This window comes from Bubalus bubalis, chromosome 18, assembly GCF_019923935.1.
Source record: "Bubalus bubalis isolate 160015118507 breed Murrah chromosome 18, NDDB_SH_1, whole genome shotgun sequence".
Lineage (NCBI taxonomy): Eukaryota > Metazoa > Chordata > Mammalia > Artiodactyla > Bovidae > Bubalus > Bubalus bubalis.
Genome location: NC_059174.1, coordinates 25,430,243 through 25,451,612, shown reverse-complemented (window position 1 = coordinate 25,451,612; position 21,370 = coordinate 25,430,243). Strand labels below are relative to the sequence as shown.

General features: G+C 45.8%; 1 protein-coding gene across 1 annotated transcript in view; it reads left to right on the top strand.

Moving 5' to 3' along the window:
* CNGB1 (cyclic nucleotide gated channel subunit beta 1) overlaps positions 1–10,754 on the top strand; it is a 69,876-nt gene extending 59,122 nt beyond the window's left edge. The window contains exons 32-33 of the mRNA XM_045163408.1: positions 6,541–6,757; positions 9,529–10,754. Of these exons, the coding sequence (XP_045019343.1) occupies positions 6,541–6,757; positions 9,529–9,894 (583 nt within the window). The 3' untranslated portion in view covers positions 9,895–10,754. The remainder of the gene's footprint in view (positions 1–6,540; positions 6,758–9,528) is intronic.
* The last annotated feature ends 10,616 nt before the right edge of the window (positions 10,755–21,370 follow it).

The following is a 21,370-nucleotide window of genomic DNA, read 5'->3' as shown; positions in this document are numbered from 1 at the left end:
GATACTAGTGTTTTCTCATCATTATCTTCAGGCTCTGCGTTTGAGGCAGAAATTACTGAGAAGTGATGTTGTGTCCTTCTCAGTACAGCATATCGAGAGGCACGTGGCGCTGCTTTCTCACTGTACTGATGATTTTTACTCTGATCACTGGTTAAATTTTCCACACATTAAAGTTGCTATTTTTCTCTTTGAAATTAATAAGTAATGAGTGAGAAGTCAAGATGATTTCGATTTCCTATTCCTCATCTTGCTTTCACTCACTACTTTCAGCCTCCAATGAAGGTTCCTTGCAATGAGTGCCATGATGGTTGCAAATGGTGATTTTCTATCTTCATCATGCCTTCTACATTTATTAACTAGTGTCCTACTATATGGAAGAACTTTCTTTTCTTTCCCATTTATTTATTTATCTATCTATTTATAAAGATACAGCTTTGCTTTGTTCCATGAATACCCTGTTACAATCATGGTTTTGATGCTCCAGTTGTTCCAGACTGGCCACTGGCCACCTCTTCCAGCTGGGTGTAGTGAACTTTTGTTACGGCCCTGTTATATTTTAGCACTTTTTTTGCTTACAGACATAATAAGTTGCCCTAGATTCATCTTATACTTTCCCTGATGCGTCCCTGGAAAGGGTCATTTCTCCAAGGAGGCTTGATTCCTTTTAGAAGGGAATGGTTTTCAGAAACTAAGGTCTGAATACTCCCCAGTAGCTCAGCTGGTAAAGAGTCTGCCTGCAATGGAGGAGACCCTGGTTCAATTCCTGGGTTGGGAAGATCCCCTGGAGAAGGGATAGGCTACCCACTTCAGTATTCTTGGGCTTCCCTGGTGGCTCAGATGGTAAAGAACCTGCCTGCAATGCTGGAGACCTGGGTTTGATCCCTGAGTTGGAAAGATCCCCTGGAGAAGGGAACAGCTACCCACTCCAGCATTCTGGCCCGGAGAATTCCATGGACTGTATAGTCCATGGGGTCACAAAGAGTATAACATGACTGAGTGACTTTCACTCACTCACTCACTCATTGCTACTGGGTTGCTACTAGGCCTTCACAGTGGATAGAGCTGGGAAATATGCCCACATGTACAGCTGGAAAAGGTACCCACATGTACATTTGTGTGTATAAATGCAAATATATACATATATGTACATCATATACATAAACATCAACATTTATTTTTTGTCTGTGTCTATCTATATGTCTATTTCCATGTAACAATTTCGATCCAGTATCACAGAGTCCATTCTAATCTCCTTTTCCAGATTTGTAAATTTCTTTTTCAACACTGAGAAATTTGACTCTCATTATCCTCATTACATTAATTCATTTGTTCTGTCCTACAGTATAATGTAGTACCAGAATTCCTATCCGACACTATTGGAAAGAAGAAAGCCTTAAGTAGAGAGTAGTTCTTTCTGTCTTTGGCCTGAGTACCTATGATATACATGTTGTATTCAGAGTTGTTTGGATTGATTCTCTGTTTTCTTTCCTTTACTGTGATTGTTCTGTTCATTTGAAGTACAGCTAGGTTCATATGTTTCATTTTTCATTTCATTTTAGTGTTTCCTCACTTTGATCTTGGTTGATTTTAAGTGTTTGGAATATGTAGAACATTAACATGGCAGAAGTCTACAAAACAGTACACTCAGAGTCCCAAATACCCCAACTTGTTGCCACCCACCCTCTATAGGAGCCTAATCTCATTAGTTTCTGCTTTTTTCTTCCTGTGTTTCTCTTTGCAAAAATAGGAAGATTCATGACCGTTTTGTTATTTTCCTTTCTGTCTTACACAAAGGGTAGCATACTGTAGATTCTCGTTTGCACCTGGCTTGACTTTTTTCATGTGACAATAAATCCCGGAAAACATTCTCTGTGAGTCTACAGACAGCTTCCTCGTTCCTTTTAATGACTGCAAAACATTCCTATGAATGGGCATGTAGGCTAGTTCCAATAGTTTTCAATTATAGATAGTAGTGCAATGAGTAAGCTCATGCATGTGTATTTTGTATTGTTGGGGGATTGGTAGTTTTTTTTTTTGGCTGTGCTGTGCAACTTGTGGGATCTTAGTTTCTTAGCCAGGGACTGAACCCTGCCCCCGGCAGTGAAAGCCTGAAATCCTAACCACTGGACTGCTAGGGAATCCCCTGGAATAGGTAAGAAAAGCAGTTGTTTTGCTTTCAAACCCAGAAGATCAGGTTTTAAATCGAGCAATGGATGCAGCTTGATGTGGTAGAAAACAGACTTGGGAGAGTGGTAGGATTCAAATGCTGTCTGTGTGCAGTGCTGGCTGCGTGACCTCGGAAAAGGTGCTTTCCCTTCTGGTCTCAGTTTCTCCACTGGAAAACAAGGGTGTTCACTTTGTTGTGGAGCCAATGAAATAAAAACAGTGTCCATGAATGTCTCCAGCAGGGGGCCCAGCACACAAGAGAGCTCAATATATGTTAATAATAATGATTGTTCCTCTTTATCCATTAAATTTTCTCTATAATTTTCCATGGGATAATATCTTCTTAATCCACCTATCTGGTATTTCCTCCCATAGCTTTTATCATATATTCATATTTTCCACTTCAGTCACCATGAATAAACGACACCGAGAGTGATCATGATCGAGGGGAAAAACTCACCAGTATCCATTCATACAGCACAATAATTTGTTGAGCTGACACATTGAGGCTCTGGGGACACAGCAGAGACCAAACAAAGCTTACGTTCTAGCCAGGGAGACCAACAGTGGAGAAATGAGTGACTATGTGATATGTCACCTGGAGATAAAGGCCATGAGGAAATATAAAGCCACCTGAGGAGACAGAGGTGATGGAGGGAGCTATGTGAGATAAGTTGGTCAGGAAGAGTCATTCTGAGGACATGGGACTTTGGCGGACACCTGCCCAGAGTGAAGGAGTGAGCTGCCTACAAGGAAAAGCATGCCAAGGGGAGGGAACAGCATGTGCAAAGGTTCAGAGGAGGCACAGACTTGGTGTTACACAGAGGCCAGCAACAAAATGAGCATAGGTTGTTATGGGGTGGGAGGAGTGGAAGGGGTGAGATTGGGTAGGGCCTTGTAGGGGAAGTCTCATCTATAGCTTTAGTTTTTATTCTGAGGGAGACGGGAGCTATGCAGGGTTTTATACTGCAGAGTAACTTGCTGTGACTTAAGTTTTTAATGAAATGCCTTTGGCAGCTCCCAGATGAGTGGAAGCAGTGTCAACCTTAGAGCATAATACAGACAAGGCACTGGGGTCTCCTGGGGAAGGAAGCTGCCCCGTAACTCATCTTACCTGGCCGCTCACAGAGCAGCCACCGGGCCCTTCCAATGGCTGGTCTACCTGAGCTTCCGCCAAAGAAACAGGAAATAAAAATGAAGTCAAATAACATATAAGTAGCGTATTCAAATTTTTTGCCAAGTCTGCCTGCTTCACCCTACCCTCCTGAGGGAGAGTCCACCCTCATTATTCATGGATTCTGTATGTGCAATTCACCTACTCACTAAAATTTATTCATAACCCCCAAATCAATACTCCAAGGCTTATAGGGACGTGTGCCCTATTCGCAGACGTGTGCCCAGTGGCAAAAATTTGAGTCACTGGAAGTGCACTTTCCTGCTAAATTGAAGAAGGTGACACTCGGCTTTCTTATTTCAGCTCAGATTGTAAACAAGTGTCTTTCTATGGTCCACTTTGTACCATATTTTTCACACTTTTGTGAATTTTGTTGGTGATTTCGCTATTAAAATGGCCCCAGGTGTAGTGCTGAAGTGAGGCCTCGTGTTTCCACGTACAGGCCTAAGTCACAGAGCCACACGTTCATTGTAAATGAATCAACAATATTAAATAAGATGTCTTTAAAATAGACACCACACATACACACAAGACAAGGTTACAAAATGATCAGTTGATGAAAATGTTGTGTTGAGAGGCTCACAGTAACCAAATCCTGTATTTTCCCCAAAAGCCATTGCTCAGTAGTCACTAATTCTGTGTCTGCAGACACTTGACAGAGCTTAACTACCGCGGATAATGAGAACTGACTTTAAGTCTGAGAACGGGCACCAGGTTTCCCCTCCCCTTCCCTTCCTGCCCCCTGCAAGAGGAGCATGGCTCAGAAAAGCCATACTTTGAACTGTCATCCCATCCCTCCACCGGGCTTAGGTGTGGGTTTGGGGGTCCCACAGAGGCCTCGCTCCTGGCTGTGCCTGCAGTGTGCTGGCCAGAGGCAACCAGAGGAAGGAGGAGGGGCTGGTGGGTCATGCCACACAGAGGGGTTGGTGACACGGCTCTTCAGAGGCTGCTTCTCTGGACAGGCAAGTTTCAGGAGAGAAGCAGGGGGTCACAGATGAGCTCTGCCCACCTAAGGAGAGATGGGCTGACAACCACAGGGCCTGGGGATGTCTGAGTTGGTGAGAGCCCCGCGTGGGATTCTGTCCAAGCTGCCCACTTTACAGATGTGGGACCCAAGGCCCCAAAGATGTGAGATGCTCCGCTCTCTGACTTGGCCACTCCAAGAAACGAGGCAACAGGGTCTCACGCATGCTGCTCTCTCCAGGGGTGAATTATACAGTAATTATAGAGAAACACGTGTCAGCTGAAAATGAGGATAAATTTCCTTAATCTGGAAATGTCCCAGAAGTTAGCTCAATGTTTCAAAACAGAGACAGCCATTAGCAATCAGCAAAGGTCCCATAGCTGCTGCCTCCATGTCATTTGAGTACCACGCTGAGCCTTCCCACGGACCACCGTGCTGTGAATTATGGACTCAGATAACACAGGTGGCAGTGCCAGGCCTGGAAGAGGCCCCTCAAGATTATTGTGTTTGCGGCCTCCTGGGGGAGCCCCAGCTAGACAATGCAAGTCTCGGGCAATTAATATCAATATGCACTATTTAAATCCATTGCGTCTGATTAGATAAGCAGCTAGTAATGGCCTCATTTTTAAACAAACAAGTTTTGCTGGAACCCTGATGAATGAATTTGCCAATTAGTCGCCTAGGCCCACTGGATTGCAGGCGAAACTCATTTGTTCTTGAGCCAAACCACTCACCACATATCAGCAGCATGAACAATTCCTTAGAAACGGCCAGGGCTCTCTTTGATGGAACATTCTTTCCTTATTTAGAGAAGCAGAGTGGTATATTGCATTGAGATCTGGGTTGTAATTCTGTCTCTGCCACCTCTTGCAACCTTGGGCGTGTCACTCATTTCATACTGAACCTCAGTTTCCCCAGTTCTTTTAGATACAATAATCCCTCTGGCCAGCACACTGCAGGCACAGCCAGGAGTGAGGCCTCTGTGGGATCCCCAAACTTACACCTACCCTATGGAATATTGTCACAGAGTATTGTCAGCATCCAAGAAGACAATAAATGTGATATTCCTTTGTAATCATTAAGACATGGGGTGCTGGGGTCAAAGGCATGGGTTTGAGTTCCAACTCTGCTACTTCCCAGCTGTGTGGCCTTGGGAAAATTACTCACTCTCTCTGGGCTTCCATATCTTCATTTGAAATGAGGGAGACTAATAGGACCTTCCTGTGAGGATTAGTGTGAGGATTATTCTGATAAAGAACAGAGAGCAGGTCAGTTATCTATTGTGGCATAACAATGTTACCACAAATGGAGTGGCTTAAAACCATGCATATTTATTATCTCAGAGTTTCTAGGGGTCAGAAGTCTGGGGACAGTTTAGGTGCATCCAGTACAAGGCAGTCATCAAGATGTGGGCCAGAGCTGGGTCTTATCTCAAGTCTCAACTAGGGAAGAATCTTCTTCCAGGGTCCCACAGTTGTTGATTGAATTCAGTTCCTCGTGGCTGTGGGACTGGGGGCAGCTTCTAGTGAGTTATTGGCCAGTGGCCGCCCTCAGGTTTAGGCCTCCCCCAACATGACTGCTTACGTCATCAAAGCCAGCAGGGGAAAGAGTCTTCTTGCAGGACAGAGGCCACAATCCTATGTGACCTATGTTCACAAAACCAACATTTGATCTCTCTGGTTGTATTCCATTGGTTGAAACCAAGTCACATGTCCCACCACACTCAAAGGAAGGGGGTCACACAGATGTGTGAACGCCAGGAAGGGGGATCACAGGGATCACCAGAGAATCCCTGCCTGTTAAGGTCTGAGCACACAGCCTGACACATATAGACACTCGGTGTTGATGATGGTGACGATGGTAAAATAACAATAAAGCCAAAGAAGGAGAAGCAAGAAGCTCGGGCTCTTTCTCCTCTGGGCATCCTATTTCCGATTCCTTATATTAAAGTATCCTGCATCATTTCCTGTGTAACCTCAGAAAAGTCACTCAACCCCTCTGAGCCTCATCTATAAAGTACAGGCAGTAAGACCCTACATCATTATGATTGTTCTGATTGTTCAGTGAGATGTGATGTCCCAAGCAACACTGCGCTGGGTTCAGGAAAGGACTTCAAAACTGTCAGCCAACCCAGCCTGCATCACACAACTCAACTAAAGGGCTCTGTCCGAATGAGTGAGGCTTCGTTCTCTCCCAGAGCTTGACGGTGATGTTAGCGGATGCTGCTTTCTTTCAGGCGAATGCTGAGAAATAACAACAAGCCCAAGGAGAAGAGCGTGCTTATTCTCCCTCCGCGGGCAGGCACCCCCAAGCTCTTCAATGCCGCCCTGGCCGCAGCAGGAAAGATGGGTGCCAAGGGAGGCAAAGGCGGCAAGCTTGCCCTCCTCAGGGCTCGACTCAAGGAGCTGGCTGCGCTGGAGGCGGCCGCCAGACAGCAGCAGTTGCTGGAACAGGTAATGCAGTTGGAGACCCAGCCTCCTGGGCCATTTTAACCACGTGCCAGGGAAAAGGCCTCAGGACCCAGGCGTTCCATTGTAGGACTATTTTTCCTTCTTTGTATCCGTCTGGATTCGTTTGGTTGCAAGTGACAGAAATGCAACTGGCAGTGCAAGCTCGAATCAGCTTGAGAAAACAGGGAGTTTACTGGAGCAGGTCATTGAAAGGTTCAGGCAAGCCTGCATCTACACATTCACATGATGCCAACAGGATGAGATCTGCCATTCTGTCACCTCTGCTTCCCTGGCAGGTGGCTCCATTCCCAGGCAGGGCCCCAGGGGCTTGAGATGACACCCCCTAAGGTTACATCCTCCTGGCTGAGCAACTGCCACAGAAAGTACCTCTTTCCCAGCAGTCCCAACAAGGAGTCCCAGGGTTCATAGTCATTGGACAGAATTGAGTGGAATCATGTTAATTCCTGATGTGTGGAGCACCAATGTGGTGCTCTCTGGGGAGGACCGGCTCATGTGCCCACCCCTGGACTGAGAGTGTGGAGGGGTTGGGGTGAGGAGTGTTCCCCCAGATGGAAGTTTGGGTGCTGCTGCAGAGGTAGGAGCAGTGGGTGTGGGCAGGGAATGTCCCTCCCCAGACAGTGATGGTCTCATATCTAATGTTGTGTCTGTGACAATTTAAAAGATTTGAAACAGGCATGGTGCCAACAGTCCCCACCCCCTAAGTCTAAAGGGAATTTTTAAATTAGTTCTGGGACTTTTTTCTGTGACTAATGCCAAGAATGCCAATTAGAATGATTGCGCTAATTATGGTTGTTCATAACTGTCCTTTAGGAAGGCTGCTGGGAAGGGGTGGGGGATGGGGCTAGGCAGAAGCTCAGTGACGGGGATGGGGGGGCAGATGGCAGTCTACATGACAGAATTCAAAGGAGCCTGGTGAACTCAGTCTCAATCCAGGCTGGTGTCAGAGTCCAGGAGACCTGTTCAGAGGTCATTTGACAGCAGGAGTCAGGGAATGACACCCAAGTCACCCAGGGTTCCAAGACATTCTCCAGATACATCCACCAATGGCCCCAGACTGAGAAGAGATGTGACTGGCTCACAAACTGTTAAGGGCAGGGCCGAGCTGGTTTTTAAAGTTGGGCTCTTATGTGCTGGCTCGTGTGTGGAGTGAGTGAACGTGAGCTCCAACAGTGTTCTCAGCACAGTGAAAGGTTTTATCTTAAACGGGTTAGCAATTTGTTGCTTCTAAGTGTTAGCTCTTCACCCAGGCAGCTTGAAGATGTGCATTAAATTTGCATGCGTGTGCTCATGAAAGACAGTTTTAGAACAACCAGGGCAAAAGGGTGGAGTGCAAGGAACTCTAAAACAGCAGCCTAAAGACACAGGTCCAAACCCTGGCTCTGTCACCCTGTGTCCTGGGGAAGCTCCTCCAGGACATTCTGGGACCCAGATTTCTCCTGGCTGTCACACGGGGTGGCAGAGATGGAGCAGGATACTTCCTTGGATACTTGTATAAAAGCATGTTAAACAAGGTGAAACATTTGGTCAACCTTCCCATGATCCTTCTGGCTCCATTCACAGCAGGATCTCACAAGGGATCACACATCCTGCCCTGGAAGTGTGTTGTCAGAGTTTGGGGGTGGTGAGGTGAAACAGGCACACCAAAACATGCAGAAACACCAAGACAGGGAGCTGCAGGTCCCAGAACTGCCTTGGTATCTAGGAGCTTCTTGGATAACCTCACCTTTACCCAATTCCCTTCCTGCAGCACCCTCTCACTTGAGTACTCTTCAGGGGGTCTCTAGTCCCCATAAGCACCCTGACTGCTCTCATGTGAAACTCCCTAAGAACCATTGGGCCTTCTCCTCTGGGGGCTGTTCCCTCCCCAGCTTCCTCCCACTCAAAGATGGGGTCAGACAGCAGGAGGGGCCGTGGTATCCACAAAGGCTTGGATTTTCACCCACTTCCCTAATTACACCCATAGGAACCTGGGTCCCTAAGAACCCCGCAGGCTGGAGACTGGAGATACCCACCAAGTCCACAAACACAGGGGCTCAGTTCAGTCTAACGCCAGTGGCACCCAGCCCATTCTTCCCTGGGGGTCTCAACCTTAGAGACCTTTCGAGAAATGTGCAGACCACAACTGCTCCTGCTCTCAGCAGCCTTTACCTTATATTTATTTATCTCTCTTTCTCTCTCTCTCTCTCTCTTTTTTTTTTTTTTTTTGACTGCACCCTCTGGTTTGTGGGATCTTAGTTCCTTGACCAGAAATTGAACTCAGCCCTGGCAGGGGAAGTGCAGAGTCCTGACCACTGGATCACCAGGGAATTCTCAGTCTTTACCTTATTTGCTGAGAGTTTTTCTCATACTCCAGCGAACACACATCCAAGCTAACTGGGCTGGGCAGGCCGTCTAAGCTTTGCAGAGGCCTTGGTGGTGGTCCCTCCTGGTCACAGCCTCTCTCTCCTCCCTCAACAGTTCAGTGCGGGGCTCTGCCCTTCATTCCGCATCCTCACTCCAGCTTCCAGCCCTATAGCTCCAGACACCTAAAATATCCCAAAGACCTTCACCAAACCCTGCCCAGACTTTGAATCCTTAAACTTCCCCACGATACGTGTTTCTACCAAATACCTGATGCAGCTCCATCCAACATTACAGCTGTTAGATTTCACCTGCGGAGTGCCATGGTCTTCTCAGGGGTCCGAGGATGAGGAAAGTGTCCGAGACCCCTCCAAGACCCCTCTGCCTCACTAGTCACTCTTTCTGGATTCCAGGCCAAGAGCTCGGAAGACGCCGCCGTGGGACAGGAGGGATCGGCCGCCCCAGAACAGCCCCCGGCTCCAGAGCCGATGGCCCCAGAGGCCCCCGCCCCAGAGCCCCCGGCCCCAGAGGCTCCCGCCCCAGAGGCCCCGGCCCTAAGCACTCCACCACCTGCCTCCCAGGAGAGGCCGGAGGGAGATGAGGAGGCCGCGGTGCGGCCAGAGGAGCACTCGGTGCAGATCCACGTGACCCTGGGCCCGGATCCCAGCGAACAGATCCTGTCGGTGGAGGTTCCTGAGAAGCGGGAGGAGGAGAAAAAGGAGGAGACAGAGGAAAAGGAGGAAGGGGAGGAGGCGAGGAAGGAGAAAGAGGAGGAGTAAGGCGGCAGTTAGTGCACTACCCGCTCCCCCAGCCCCCGCAGGTGCACGCTGCCCACCACCCGGCACCCCACCTCGAGCCCCCGCCCCCTCCTTCCCCCTGCACCCCGCCCCCTCCGCTCCCCAAAGGCCAAGATGCTGGTCCGCGGTAGTGGCCTCAAGTGCTCGGCTGGTGGTCCTGATCTGACATCAGTTTCTCCATCTCCCGGGGCTGGTCTTCAAAGTAACAAACTTTATAGTGTCTGTGCTGGGTGAGTTCCCCCCGTCACTAGAGAACCCTGCCTCCTCTGCACCTTAGTTATATTTAAGAACAAAATACTTTTCTGTAGGGCTTCAATACATGGGAAGCCTGTTGGAGAAACAAAGAGCTGTTGAATGTTTGGATTTTCCCCTCAGAAATTTGTCTTCCCCTCATTTCAAGAAGAGAAAACATTTCTGGCAGAAGTGGGAAACAGCTATGCTGTTCCTTTGATGAAGTGGAGATAGCACACGCATCCCACCCGTGGTCTGGTGCTGTCTCTCTACTGGGCAGTCACATTAGGAACGCAGTGCTCCTGAGGACAGTTAGTACTTCCGCAGACATTATCCCATTGTGCCCAGTGATGCTGTTTCCTTAGAATAGATATAATGGAAATGGTTTACTGGCAAGAGGCTGTGAGCATTTCTGAGCATCCACTCTTCCAGTTACCTAATCCTCTTCATCAGGGATTAACTCATTACTTGTTTTTGACACCCTTGCTGTAGAGATGATGATGTGTGCTAAGTCACTTCAGTCGTGTCCAACTCTTTTCGACCCCATGGACCATAGCCTGCCAGGTTTCTCAGTGGGATTCTCCAGGCAAGAATACTGGAGTGGGTTACCATGCCCTCCTCCCAGGGATCGTCTTTCCAATCCAGAGATCAAACCCAAGTCGCTTATGTCTCCTGCATTGGCACATAAGTTCTTTACCACTAGCGCCACCTGGGAAGCCCTAAGAGATAATGGTAGCAATTTCCACTAAGCCTAGAAGGTGGGGTCTCCTGACTAACAACCATGGAAATTTCTGAGCTTTCTCCAGAACAAGTCATGTTGCTTTTATAATGAAAACAGGAAAAAGAGTCACTCAGTCAAATGAATATTTATTGAGAGGATTATATTTGCATACCAAATGGCTCTTTGTGGGGTGTGGGTGATTAAAAACAAAAACTAGTATTGGGCCATTTGTTTCCATCAGCAACAATGAATAAAAAGACCTGGCATTCCAATAGGTCCTGCCCATTTCATATAAAATTACAGAAACCTGGTGAACTACAGAAAGGGGCCTTGGAAGGCTGGCAAAATTGTGTTCTTAATCCATCCAAATGAAAGCACAGCATTCACTTCCCTGTGAAGAGTAAACAATATGGGAATTCCCAGACTGGCCTAAGTATTGCTAAATCCCAGGGTAACAAACAGATTCACCTAGTCCCTGTCGTATCATGTGATCGTAGTAATCTTTCTATTGAATATAGTGATGAGCAGTGTTATTAACTGACCTTTCAAAAAACTTCTATTTATTTTTAAAGGTAATAACTTATTTACTAAATCACTTCAGTTGTGTCCAACTCTCTGTGACCCTATGGACTGTAGCCCACCAAGCTCCTCTTTTCATGGGATTCTCCAGGCAAGAATACTGGAGTGGATTGCCATGCCTTCCTCCAGGGGATTTTCCCAACCCAGGGATCGAACCCCTGTCTCATTATGTTTCCTGCACTGGCAGGCAGGTTCTTTACCACTAGCGCCACCTGGGAAGCCAAGAACATATTTACATTTGTACAAAGGATAGTCATTAAAAATTCTCCCTCCCACCCCAGATTCCCAACCTCCTTGGTCCCCTTCCTGGAAGCAACTATGATTATCAGTTTCTTGTTTATTCTTTCAGAGATATTTTTAAGCTTGCACGAGGAAATATGTAAATTCACTCTGATTTCCTTCCTTCCCTCCCTGCTGCTGCTGCTAAGTCGATTCAGTCGTGTCCGACTCTATGCGACCCCATAGATGGCAGCCCACCAGGCTCCCCTGTCCCTGGGATTCTCCAGGCAAGAACACTGGCGTGGGCTGCCATCTCCTTCTCCAATGCATGAAAGTGAAAAGTGAAAGTGAAGTCACTCAGTTGTGTCCGACTCTTAGCGACCCCATGCACTGCATCCTACCAGGCTCCTCCATCCATGGGATTTTCCAGGCAAGAGTACTGGAGTGGGGTGCCATTGCCTTCTCTGCCTTCCCTCCCTACCCACCTCCAAATGGTAACATACTAGAGCTGCTGTTATTTTTCACTTGATATATTTTGGAGATTTTTTCCTATCAGAACATAAAGGGCTTGCTTATTTTTTCTGGACTGCAACCTAGCCCATTGTTTGGATGTACCATAATGCTTAGGGGCTTCCTCTGTGACTCAGCAGTCAAGAATCCGCCTGAAATGCAGGAGAGACGCAGGTTTGATCCCTGGATTGGGAAGTTCCCCTGGAGGAGGGCATGGCAACCCACTCCAGTATTCTTGCCTGGAGAATCCCATGGACTGAAGAGCCTGGCGGGCTATAATCCGTGGGGTTGCAAAGAGTCGGACACGACTGAAGAGGCAGAGAACAGGTCCACGCACCGTAACACTTCACCTCTCTCCCATTGATGGCCATTTGCATTGTTTCCAATCATAAGCTATTAAAAATAATGCTGCAGTTAAAAATACTGTACAGATATCATTTCACTGGTAAATACTTTTTAAATAGGAGAAGTCTGGAGGCTTGGGCTAATTTTTTTCTTTACCATCCCCATTCCTCTTTATCATATTTGTACTATATGTTCTATGACCCAATCATAGAGAGTGCTTCCATCTTTACCAAGTATTTCAGATATATCAATCAGCTTATTGCCTTTCACTAGATGGCAAAAAGTTTCAAAGGCACCTTCACTGTTATCTTCTACTTACTAAGGAATCTTTGTTATATAAATGTACTTATTCTTTTAGATATCAACCCTTGAGTGTATACTGCTTATTATATAAAGCGAGAGATTTTTGAGGTTTCCAAGAATTGTCCTGGAAAGAAAATTGATTTTGAAATGAGATCAGCAGTGTCTTAATTTCACTGAGAAATCTCATAAAACGTGATACTTTCACCAACTTTGGATATTAGATAAATTGAATTTGAGGCTGACCTTATTCTCCAAATAGAATGAGATGGGCTGATTGCCAAGATATAGATGATACAGATCAGGAATACTGTTATTCTGCAGCTGAAACAGGACTTTTACTTATACGTGTTGTCTCTACTAATTTAAAATGTTTCAACATTTCCTGCATTTTGGTAGAAAATGAACATAAAGTTTTTTTGTTTTTAACTGCGTAAATATTTTAAATAAGATGAAAACCAAGAAGCTCTTTGCAGTTTCATTATCCCAATGTATTCGGCTCCCTGGAATATTTTCATTCATTTTCTTAGGAAACATGAATACTGTGTTTGCACTCTGGCTTTTATCCTATTAAATGCATTTTAATTAAAAGTATTTAGACAATTGTTCCTGGCTTGCGGATTCATTTCAGAAACTGACCAAGTATGACAGACACTTTTATGAGAAAAATGAAGTTTATTTTCCAGCTCAGTCTCCCTAGTTGATCTCCTGTGGACATCCTTGGGGCTATAATCTATCCTGTATTTCTGTTGCTGGACTGATATCCCTCATGAAACTGCCCTAGTAGTTGAAGTCCCTCAAAAACAGCCCTTTTATGTCCAGTCTTACACAGCCCACTCCTTACAATTTCTCCAACCTCATTAGATGTGTTCTTATGCTGACAAATAGATGGGAACACTGGCTGACTTTATTTTTCTGCGCTCCAAAATCACTGCAGATGGTGATTGCAGCCATGAAATTAAAAGACGCTTGTTCTTTGGAAGGAAAGTTATGACCAACCTAGATAGCATATTCAAAAGCAGAGACATTACTTTCCCAACAAAGGTCCATCTAGTCAAGGCTATGGTTTTTCCAGTAGTCATGTATGGATGTGAGAGTTGGACTATAAAGAAAGCTGAGCGCAGAAGAATTGATGGTTTTGACTGTGGTGTTGGAGAAGACTTGTGAGAGCCAACCAGTCCATCCTAAAGGAGATCAGTCCTGGGTGTTCATTGAAGGGACTGATGTTGAAGCTGAAACTCCAATACTTTGACCACCTGATTCGAAGAGCTGACTCATTTGAAAAGACCCTGATGCTGGGAGGGATTGGGGGCAGGAGGAGAAGGGGATGACAGAGGATGAGATGGTTGGTTGGCATCACCAACTTAATGGACATGGGTTTGGGTGGACTCCGGGAGTTGGTGATGGACAGGGAGGCCTGGCGTGCTGAAGTCCGTGGGGTCGCAAAGAGTCGGACACGACTGAGTGATTGAGCTGAACTGAATGCTGACACTTCAGAGAGCTGACACACATGAATTCTAGATTCACACTGCCTAGCTTCTAATCCCAGCTTGACCGTATACCTCTGTGAGCCCCGGTGACCTCATGGAGATAATACATTGCGCTGCACAGGGCCACTGAGACGATCAAATAATAAACTGGCATGGTCAAGTCTGCATGGGCACAAGAAATAAAGCCAATGTGCCAACCCCCCTTGCCCAGCCACAGTTGGAATAGATCAGAAGCCCCCTCAGAACTCTGTATTGTCTGAATTCTGCCACTGCCCGTGGTTATTACACATGCAGAAGGGGTGTGATCACCTCTTTCTTTGCTCTTTAACTAATAGTTTGTACAACAGCCTGGATATATGTGAATTATAACAATGTCAACCACAGCTTCCCCCGCCATCCCTGAATGTCTTTAATCCAATCTCATACAAAAACAGACCCAACCAAGGCTGATTCTCTTGGGATGGTCACTCCATTCTGGGCACCCTTCATGGGCAGCCTTCATGGGTACATGACCCATGCGGTCACACATGGACCTATGCTTGTCAGCATATTTAAATTCTTAATAATTTGTAAACAAGAGGGCTCACACTTTTATTTGTACTGGGCTCCACAATTTATGTAGGCTGTCCTGCTATCTGAAAAGACCTGTGAGGAGGGAGATGGAGCTGTGTCTCTTCTGTACTCAGCTTCCTGCTTCTTCTTCCTGCTTCCCCTTCAAAAGCTTACCTTTCAATCATGTTTCCTGACTCAAGCAGGATGACCCAGGCTAGGCCCATTGACTCTTACCTGGGAATCTGAATCTTGAGGGCTATTGCCCCATCCTCCTTGCTAGTAGAACCCTGATTTAGTTTTGGGCAGCAACATGTCCAGCCTCAGGGGATGAAGCCCCCCGTGTAAGCCAATCACTGCTCTTCAGACACTTTATGCCAGACATTCACTCTCTCAGCCTCCCCTGCAGCTGGAGGTGCTCATTGGAGCCAAACCTAACCAACGAGTATACAGGGAAGGATGATGGGCAGGTGCCCTAATAAAGAAACCCCACCCTGTGCTTTGGTCCCTCTTTCTTCCTTGCAATGCTGATCAGTTCAGTTCAGTTCAGAATATTCTGAAAGAGATGGGAATACCAGACCACCTGACCTGCCTCTTGAGAAATCTGTATGCAGGTCAGGAAGCAACAGTCAGAACTGGGCATGGAACAACAGACTGGTTCCAAATAGGAAAACAAGTACGTCAAGGTTGTATATTGTCACCCTGCTTATTTAACTTATATGCAGAGTGCTGCTGCTGCTGCTGCTGCTGCTAAGTCACTTCAGTCGTGTCCGACTCTGTGCAACCCCATAGACGGCAGCCCACCAGGCTCCCCCGTCCCTGGGATTCTCCAGGCAAGAACACTGGAGTGGGTTGCCATTTCCTTCTCCAATGCATGAAAGTGAAAAGTGAAAGTGAAGTCGCTCAGTCCTATCCGACTCTTAGCGACCCCATGGACTGCAGCCTACCAGGCTCCTCCATCCATGGGATTTTCTAGGCAAGAGTACTGGAGTGGGGTGCCATCGCCTTCTCCGTACATCATGAGAAATGCTGGGCTGGATGAAGCACAAGCTGGAATCAAGATTGCTGGGAGAATATCAACAACCTCAGATATGCAGATCACAACACCCTTATGGCAGATAGTGAAGAAGAACTAAAGAGCTTCTTGATGTAAGTGAAAGGAGAGTGAAAAAGTTGGCTTAAAGCTCAACATTCAGAAAACAAAGATCATGGCATCTGGTCCCATCAATTCATGGCAAATAGATGGAGAAACAGTGGCAGACTTAATTTTTGGGGGCTCCAAAATCATGCAGATGGTGACTGCAGCCATAAAATAAAAAGACACTTACTCCTTGGAAGAAAAGTTATGACCAACCTAGACAAAATATTAAAAAGCAGAGACATTACTATGTCAACAACGATCTGTCTAGTCAAGGCTATGGTTTTTCCAGTAGTCATGTATGGATGTGAGAGTTGAACTGTAAAGAAAGCTGAGCCCCGAAGAATTGATTTTGAACTGTGGTGTTGGAGAAGACTCTTGAGAGTCCCATGGACTGGAAGGAGATCCAACCAGTCCATCTAAAGGAGATCAGTCCTGGGTGTTCATTGGAGGGACTGATGCTGAAGCTGAAACTCCAATACTTTGGGCAGCTGATGCAAAAAGCTGACTCATTTGAAAAGACCCTGATGCTGGGAAAGATTGAAGGCAGAAGGAGAAGGAGATGACAGAGGATGGGATGGCTGGATGGCATCACCGACTCGATGGACATGAGTTTGAGTGAACTCTGGGAGTTGGTGATGGACAGGGAGGCCAGGCGTGCTGCGATTCATGGGGTCGCAAAGAATTGGACACGACTGAGCAACTGAACTGAACTGAACTGAACATGCATTTTCTCGTATAGATACAATTTTAAAAAGAGGACAGGAAATTCGGATTTACTCTCTTGACTTTCCTATGTATCATACAATAGTGTTAGTCCTATTCCTTGCATTGTACATTATCTCCCTAGTACCTATTTATTTTATCACTAGATGTTTGTACTTGTTTGACCACTTACCTCCAATTTCACACCCGTCCCCACCCAATTCTGTCTCTGGTAACTACAAGTCTGATTTTCTTTCAAGAGGTTTGTTTTCTTATCTGTTTTTTGAGATTTCATGTGTAAGTGAGATCTTACAGTATTTGTCTTTCTCTGTCTGACATTTCATTTCGTATAATGCCTTCAGACGGAGAAGGCGATGGCACCCCACTCCAGTACTCTTGCCTGGAAAATCCCATGGACGGAGGAGCCTGGTGGGCTGCAGTCCAGGGGGTCGCTAAGAGTCAGACATGACTGAGCGACTTCACTTTCACTTTTCACTTTCATGCACTGGAGAAGGAAATGGCAACCCACTCCAGTGTTCTTGCCTGGAGAATCCCAGGGACGGGGGAGCCTGGTGGGCTGCCGTCTATGGGGTCGCACAGAGTTGGACGCGACTGAAGTGACTTAGCAGCAACGCCTTCAGAGGCCACCCATGTTGTGGTCAGATTTCCTTGTTTTTTTTTTTTTATGGTTGAATAATATTCCACATCATTATATGGAATATATATATCATATTTATCACAAAATTTTTTAAATTAAAAGATACTTTATTGCAAAAAAGTCAAAACCATTACAAACTATCAAAGGTCATTGATCACAAATTACCATAATAAATATAACAATAAGAGTTTGATATCTTGCAAGAATTACCAGGATGTAAGAGAGACATGAAGTGAGCAAGTGTAGCTGGAAAACGGTGCTGATAGATTTGCCTGATGACGTGTCACCACTAAACCTCAATTCGTACGTAGCACAAGTTTTTATCCTTTCATCCATTGATGGATACTTAAGATTGTTCAGGTTCTTGTACTCCCTGGCCTGGTCTTCATCTTTTCCCGAGTGACAAAAGCTACCTTGCATATTTTGAATACATTTATCTTTGGTTTAGGAACTTCCCACGTGGCGCCAGTGGTAAAGAATCCGCCTGCCGGAGACACAAGAGATGCAGCTTTGACCTCTAGGTTGGGAAGATCCCCTGGAGGAGGAAATGGCAACCCACTCTAGTATTCTTGCCTGGAGAATCCCATGGACAGAAGAGCCTAGCGGGCTACAGTCCATAGGGTCACACAGAGTTGAACACTACTGAAGCAACTCAGCATGCATGCATAAATAGGTAACTCAGTGGTAAAGAATCTGCCTGCCAAGCAGAAGATGGTTCAATCCCTGGGTCGGGAAGATCCCTTGGAGAAGAAAATGGCAACTCACGCCTATATTCTTGCCTGGAAAATCCCATACAGAGGAGCCTGGCGAGCTATAGTCCATGGGGTCACAAAAAGTTGGACATGACTTAATGACTACAACGATAACAAACAATAATAAGTACATGGCTCCCACTTCTCCAGGCCTCCCCTCTGGCCAGGGATCAGCAGTCCCACCCTTGTAGCGGGACATGCCACACGTAAGGCATTTTTCTGTGCTTTAAAAAAGAAGAAGGAAGGAGGTCATTATCCCCCTCCCTTGAAACTCTCCTTGGAAAACTTATATGGGCTTGAAACCTAACTCCAACCATTTTGTATATCAAAAGTCTTTCCTTGAGCTAGACAGCCCTTAGTGTCTGCTTTTATCATCTAATACAGTCTCCAAGTTCTGGAACTTCTCCATTTTGAAGTAATTACCTGGGGAAAAGGCCCTGGTGTCTTCTGGCACCTAGGGGCTTAACTTTGGTGTCTGGGCCCAACTGGAGCTCTTTGGCCTCTCCCTGAGATAAGAAGAACTTGATCATCCTTTCAGAGGAGGGCAACTAACTAGACAAATGGCTACAGATCTAATTATCCTGGTATGTGAAGAGTCTCAGGAGTCAGGGCTTTTCCTGGAGCCCTGAGAAATTCAGAGTAGCTTTATTTCCCTACGCGTGTGTGTGTGTGTGCTAGGTCACTTCATTTGTGTCCGACTCTTTGTGACCCCATGGACTATAGTCTGCCAGGCTCCTCTGTCCATGAGATTCTCCAGGCAAGAATACTGGAGTGGACTGCCAGGCCCTCCTCCAGGGGATCGTCCTGACCCAGAGATCGAACCCGAATCTCTTATATCTCCTACAGTGGCAGGCAAGTTCTTTACCACTGAGCCATCAGGGAAGCCCCCATAGTCTCTATAAAAACGTGCCTGTAGACTGGGGTAGTCAACCCCACCTTTCACACCTCCAGATTTCTGAAACTCAAAGTGTTTTGCTCCTTTAAGAAAAGGGAAAAAAGAACTTGAAGTGTTCCCAGACAGTCCAAATGAATAATTCCTATCGTACTGAAAGCTTCCATGTTATCAGCCTAAAGTACGTGAAAGGTTTTAAAATCAAACTGACCTGAATTCCATGGAGGATACTGTATTAAATGATTTGGAGGCAAATCTGTAAAACAAACAAACAAACAACTAGGAAACAACCCACTAGGAAAGAAAGTTGCCAGGAAGGAGTAAGAGCCACAAAAGTTTGTACCCAAAAGTAACACTTGGCACTCCATCAGAATCTAAATTTACTTAAAATAGACTGAGGATGTTGTTGTTGTCAGTGCTAAGTCATGTTTAATTCTTCGCAACCTCATGGACTGCAGCACACCAGGCTCCCCTGTCCTTCACCATCTCCTGGAATTTTCTCAGAATTATGTCCATCGAGTCAGTGATGCCATCCAACCATCTCATCCTCTGCCACCCGCTTCTCCTTCTGCCTTCAGTCTTTCCCAGCATCAGGATCTTCTCCAATGAATGGGCTCTTTGCATCATGTGGGAAAGTATTGGAGCTTCAGCTTTAGCATCAGTCCTTCCAATGAATATTCAGGGTTGATTTCCTTTAGGATTGACTGGTTTGATCTCCTTACAGTCCAAGGGACTCTCAAGAGTCTTCTCCAGCACCACATTTCAATACTATGTTAAATGACTGGGCAAATTTGAAAACAAAACAAAAACAAAACAGCACTCACCAGGAAAGAAAGCCACCAGGAAGGAGTAAGAGCCACAAAAGTTTGTACTAAAAGTAATACTTTGCATTCTATCAGAGTCTCAGTTCAGTTCAGTTCAGTCGCTCAGTCGTGTCCAACTCTTCGCGACCCGATGAATCGCAGCACGCCAGGCCTCCCTGTCCATCACCAACTCCTGGAGTTCACTCAGACTCACATCCATCGAGTCAGTGATGCCATCCAGCCATCTCATCCTCTGTCATCCCCTTCTCCTCCTGCCCCCAATCCCTCTCAGCATCAGAGTCTTTTCCAATGAGTCAACTCTTCGCATGAGGTGGCCAAAGTACTGGAGTTTCAGCTTTAGCATCATTCCCTCCAAAGAAATCCCAGGGCTGATCTCCTTCAGAATGGACTGGTTGGATCTCCTTGCAGTCCAAGGGACTCTCAAGAGTCTTCTCCAATACCACAGTTCAAAAGCATCAATTCTTCGCCACTCAGCCTTCTTCACAGTCCAACTCTCACATCCATATATGACCACAGGAAAAACCATAGCCTTGACTAGACGGACCTTTGTTGGCAAAGTAATGTTTCTGCTTTTGAATATGCTGTCTAGGTTGGTCATAACTTTCCTTCCAAGGAGTAAGCTGTCTTTTAATTTCATGGCTGCAGTCACTATCAGAGTCTAAATGTACTTAAAAGGATAGGGCTAAGGATGTAGGTAGATCCTTTTTTAATATTACTCCTTTGGATCACTACATGATAATTGTGGAAAAGAAATTTTTGAAGACTAAAAAAGGAGATTAGAAACTTTGCATGATTCAGATTTGAATTATTCATTTCAGTCTAGGGTAGTTCTTCCAGATATGAGTAATAGCCCTGAAAACAAGAAACTGAAACGAATAATAATGCTTTTTGAATCAGCATTTCTCACATGTGGTTAGAAGGAAGTCTAAGGGCAACTCCCCACACATACACCTTTAATGGCAGAACCCTAATAATACCTGCATGAGATTGCCGATATGAAAAAAAAAAGGGTATTTCTCTTAATTCGTCAGCTAATGATATGATGTTGAATGACACAACTAACAAACCACCCAAAGCTATGTATTGCTTGGGGATTTGGAGTTGTTCTACTCAGCGATTTCTTGTTACTACTGAAGAGCATCAAACAGAAGAGGCAATTTACTCTTTTGGAAAAAGAGAACAAAATAAAGAAGTGGTCAGCTATAGAAAATGTATGTGTTTCTTTCATGTTTTGTTTCATCCCAAACTTCGGTTTCGGCTGAAAGTTTCCTTAATTCTCTTTGTATCCCATGTGTTAGTAAGCCGCATATTTCCGGGATCTTCAATGGGCGTTCTTATACTGTGATCAGTTGAGTGTCTTATTACTCATACTTAGCACACAGCTGCTGACCTCAGCGCCATTCGAACGCTTGTGCCCCCTGCGTTGCCACTGGTTCTTTCCTGGGTGTTTGGCCTTTGGTCTTAGTGTTGCTTAGATGTGGTGTGTGCGTTCCTGGGCGTCGCTGCTTCATCTTAGCCTTCTTGTCCTTGCGTGCCTGCCAGCCC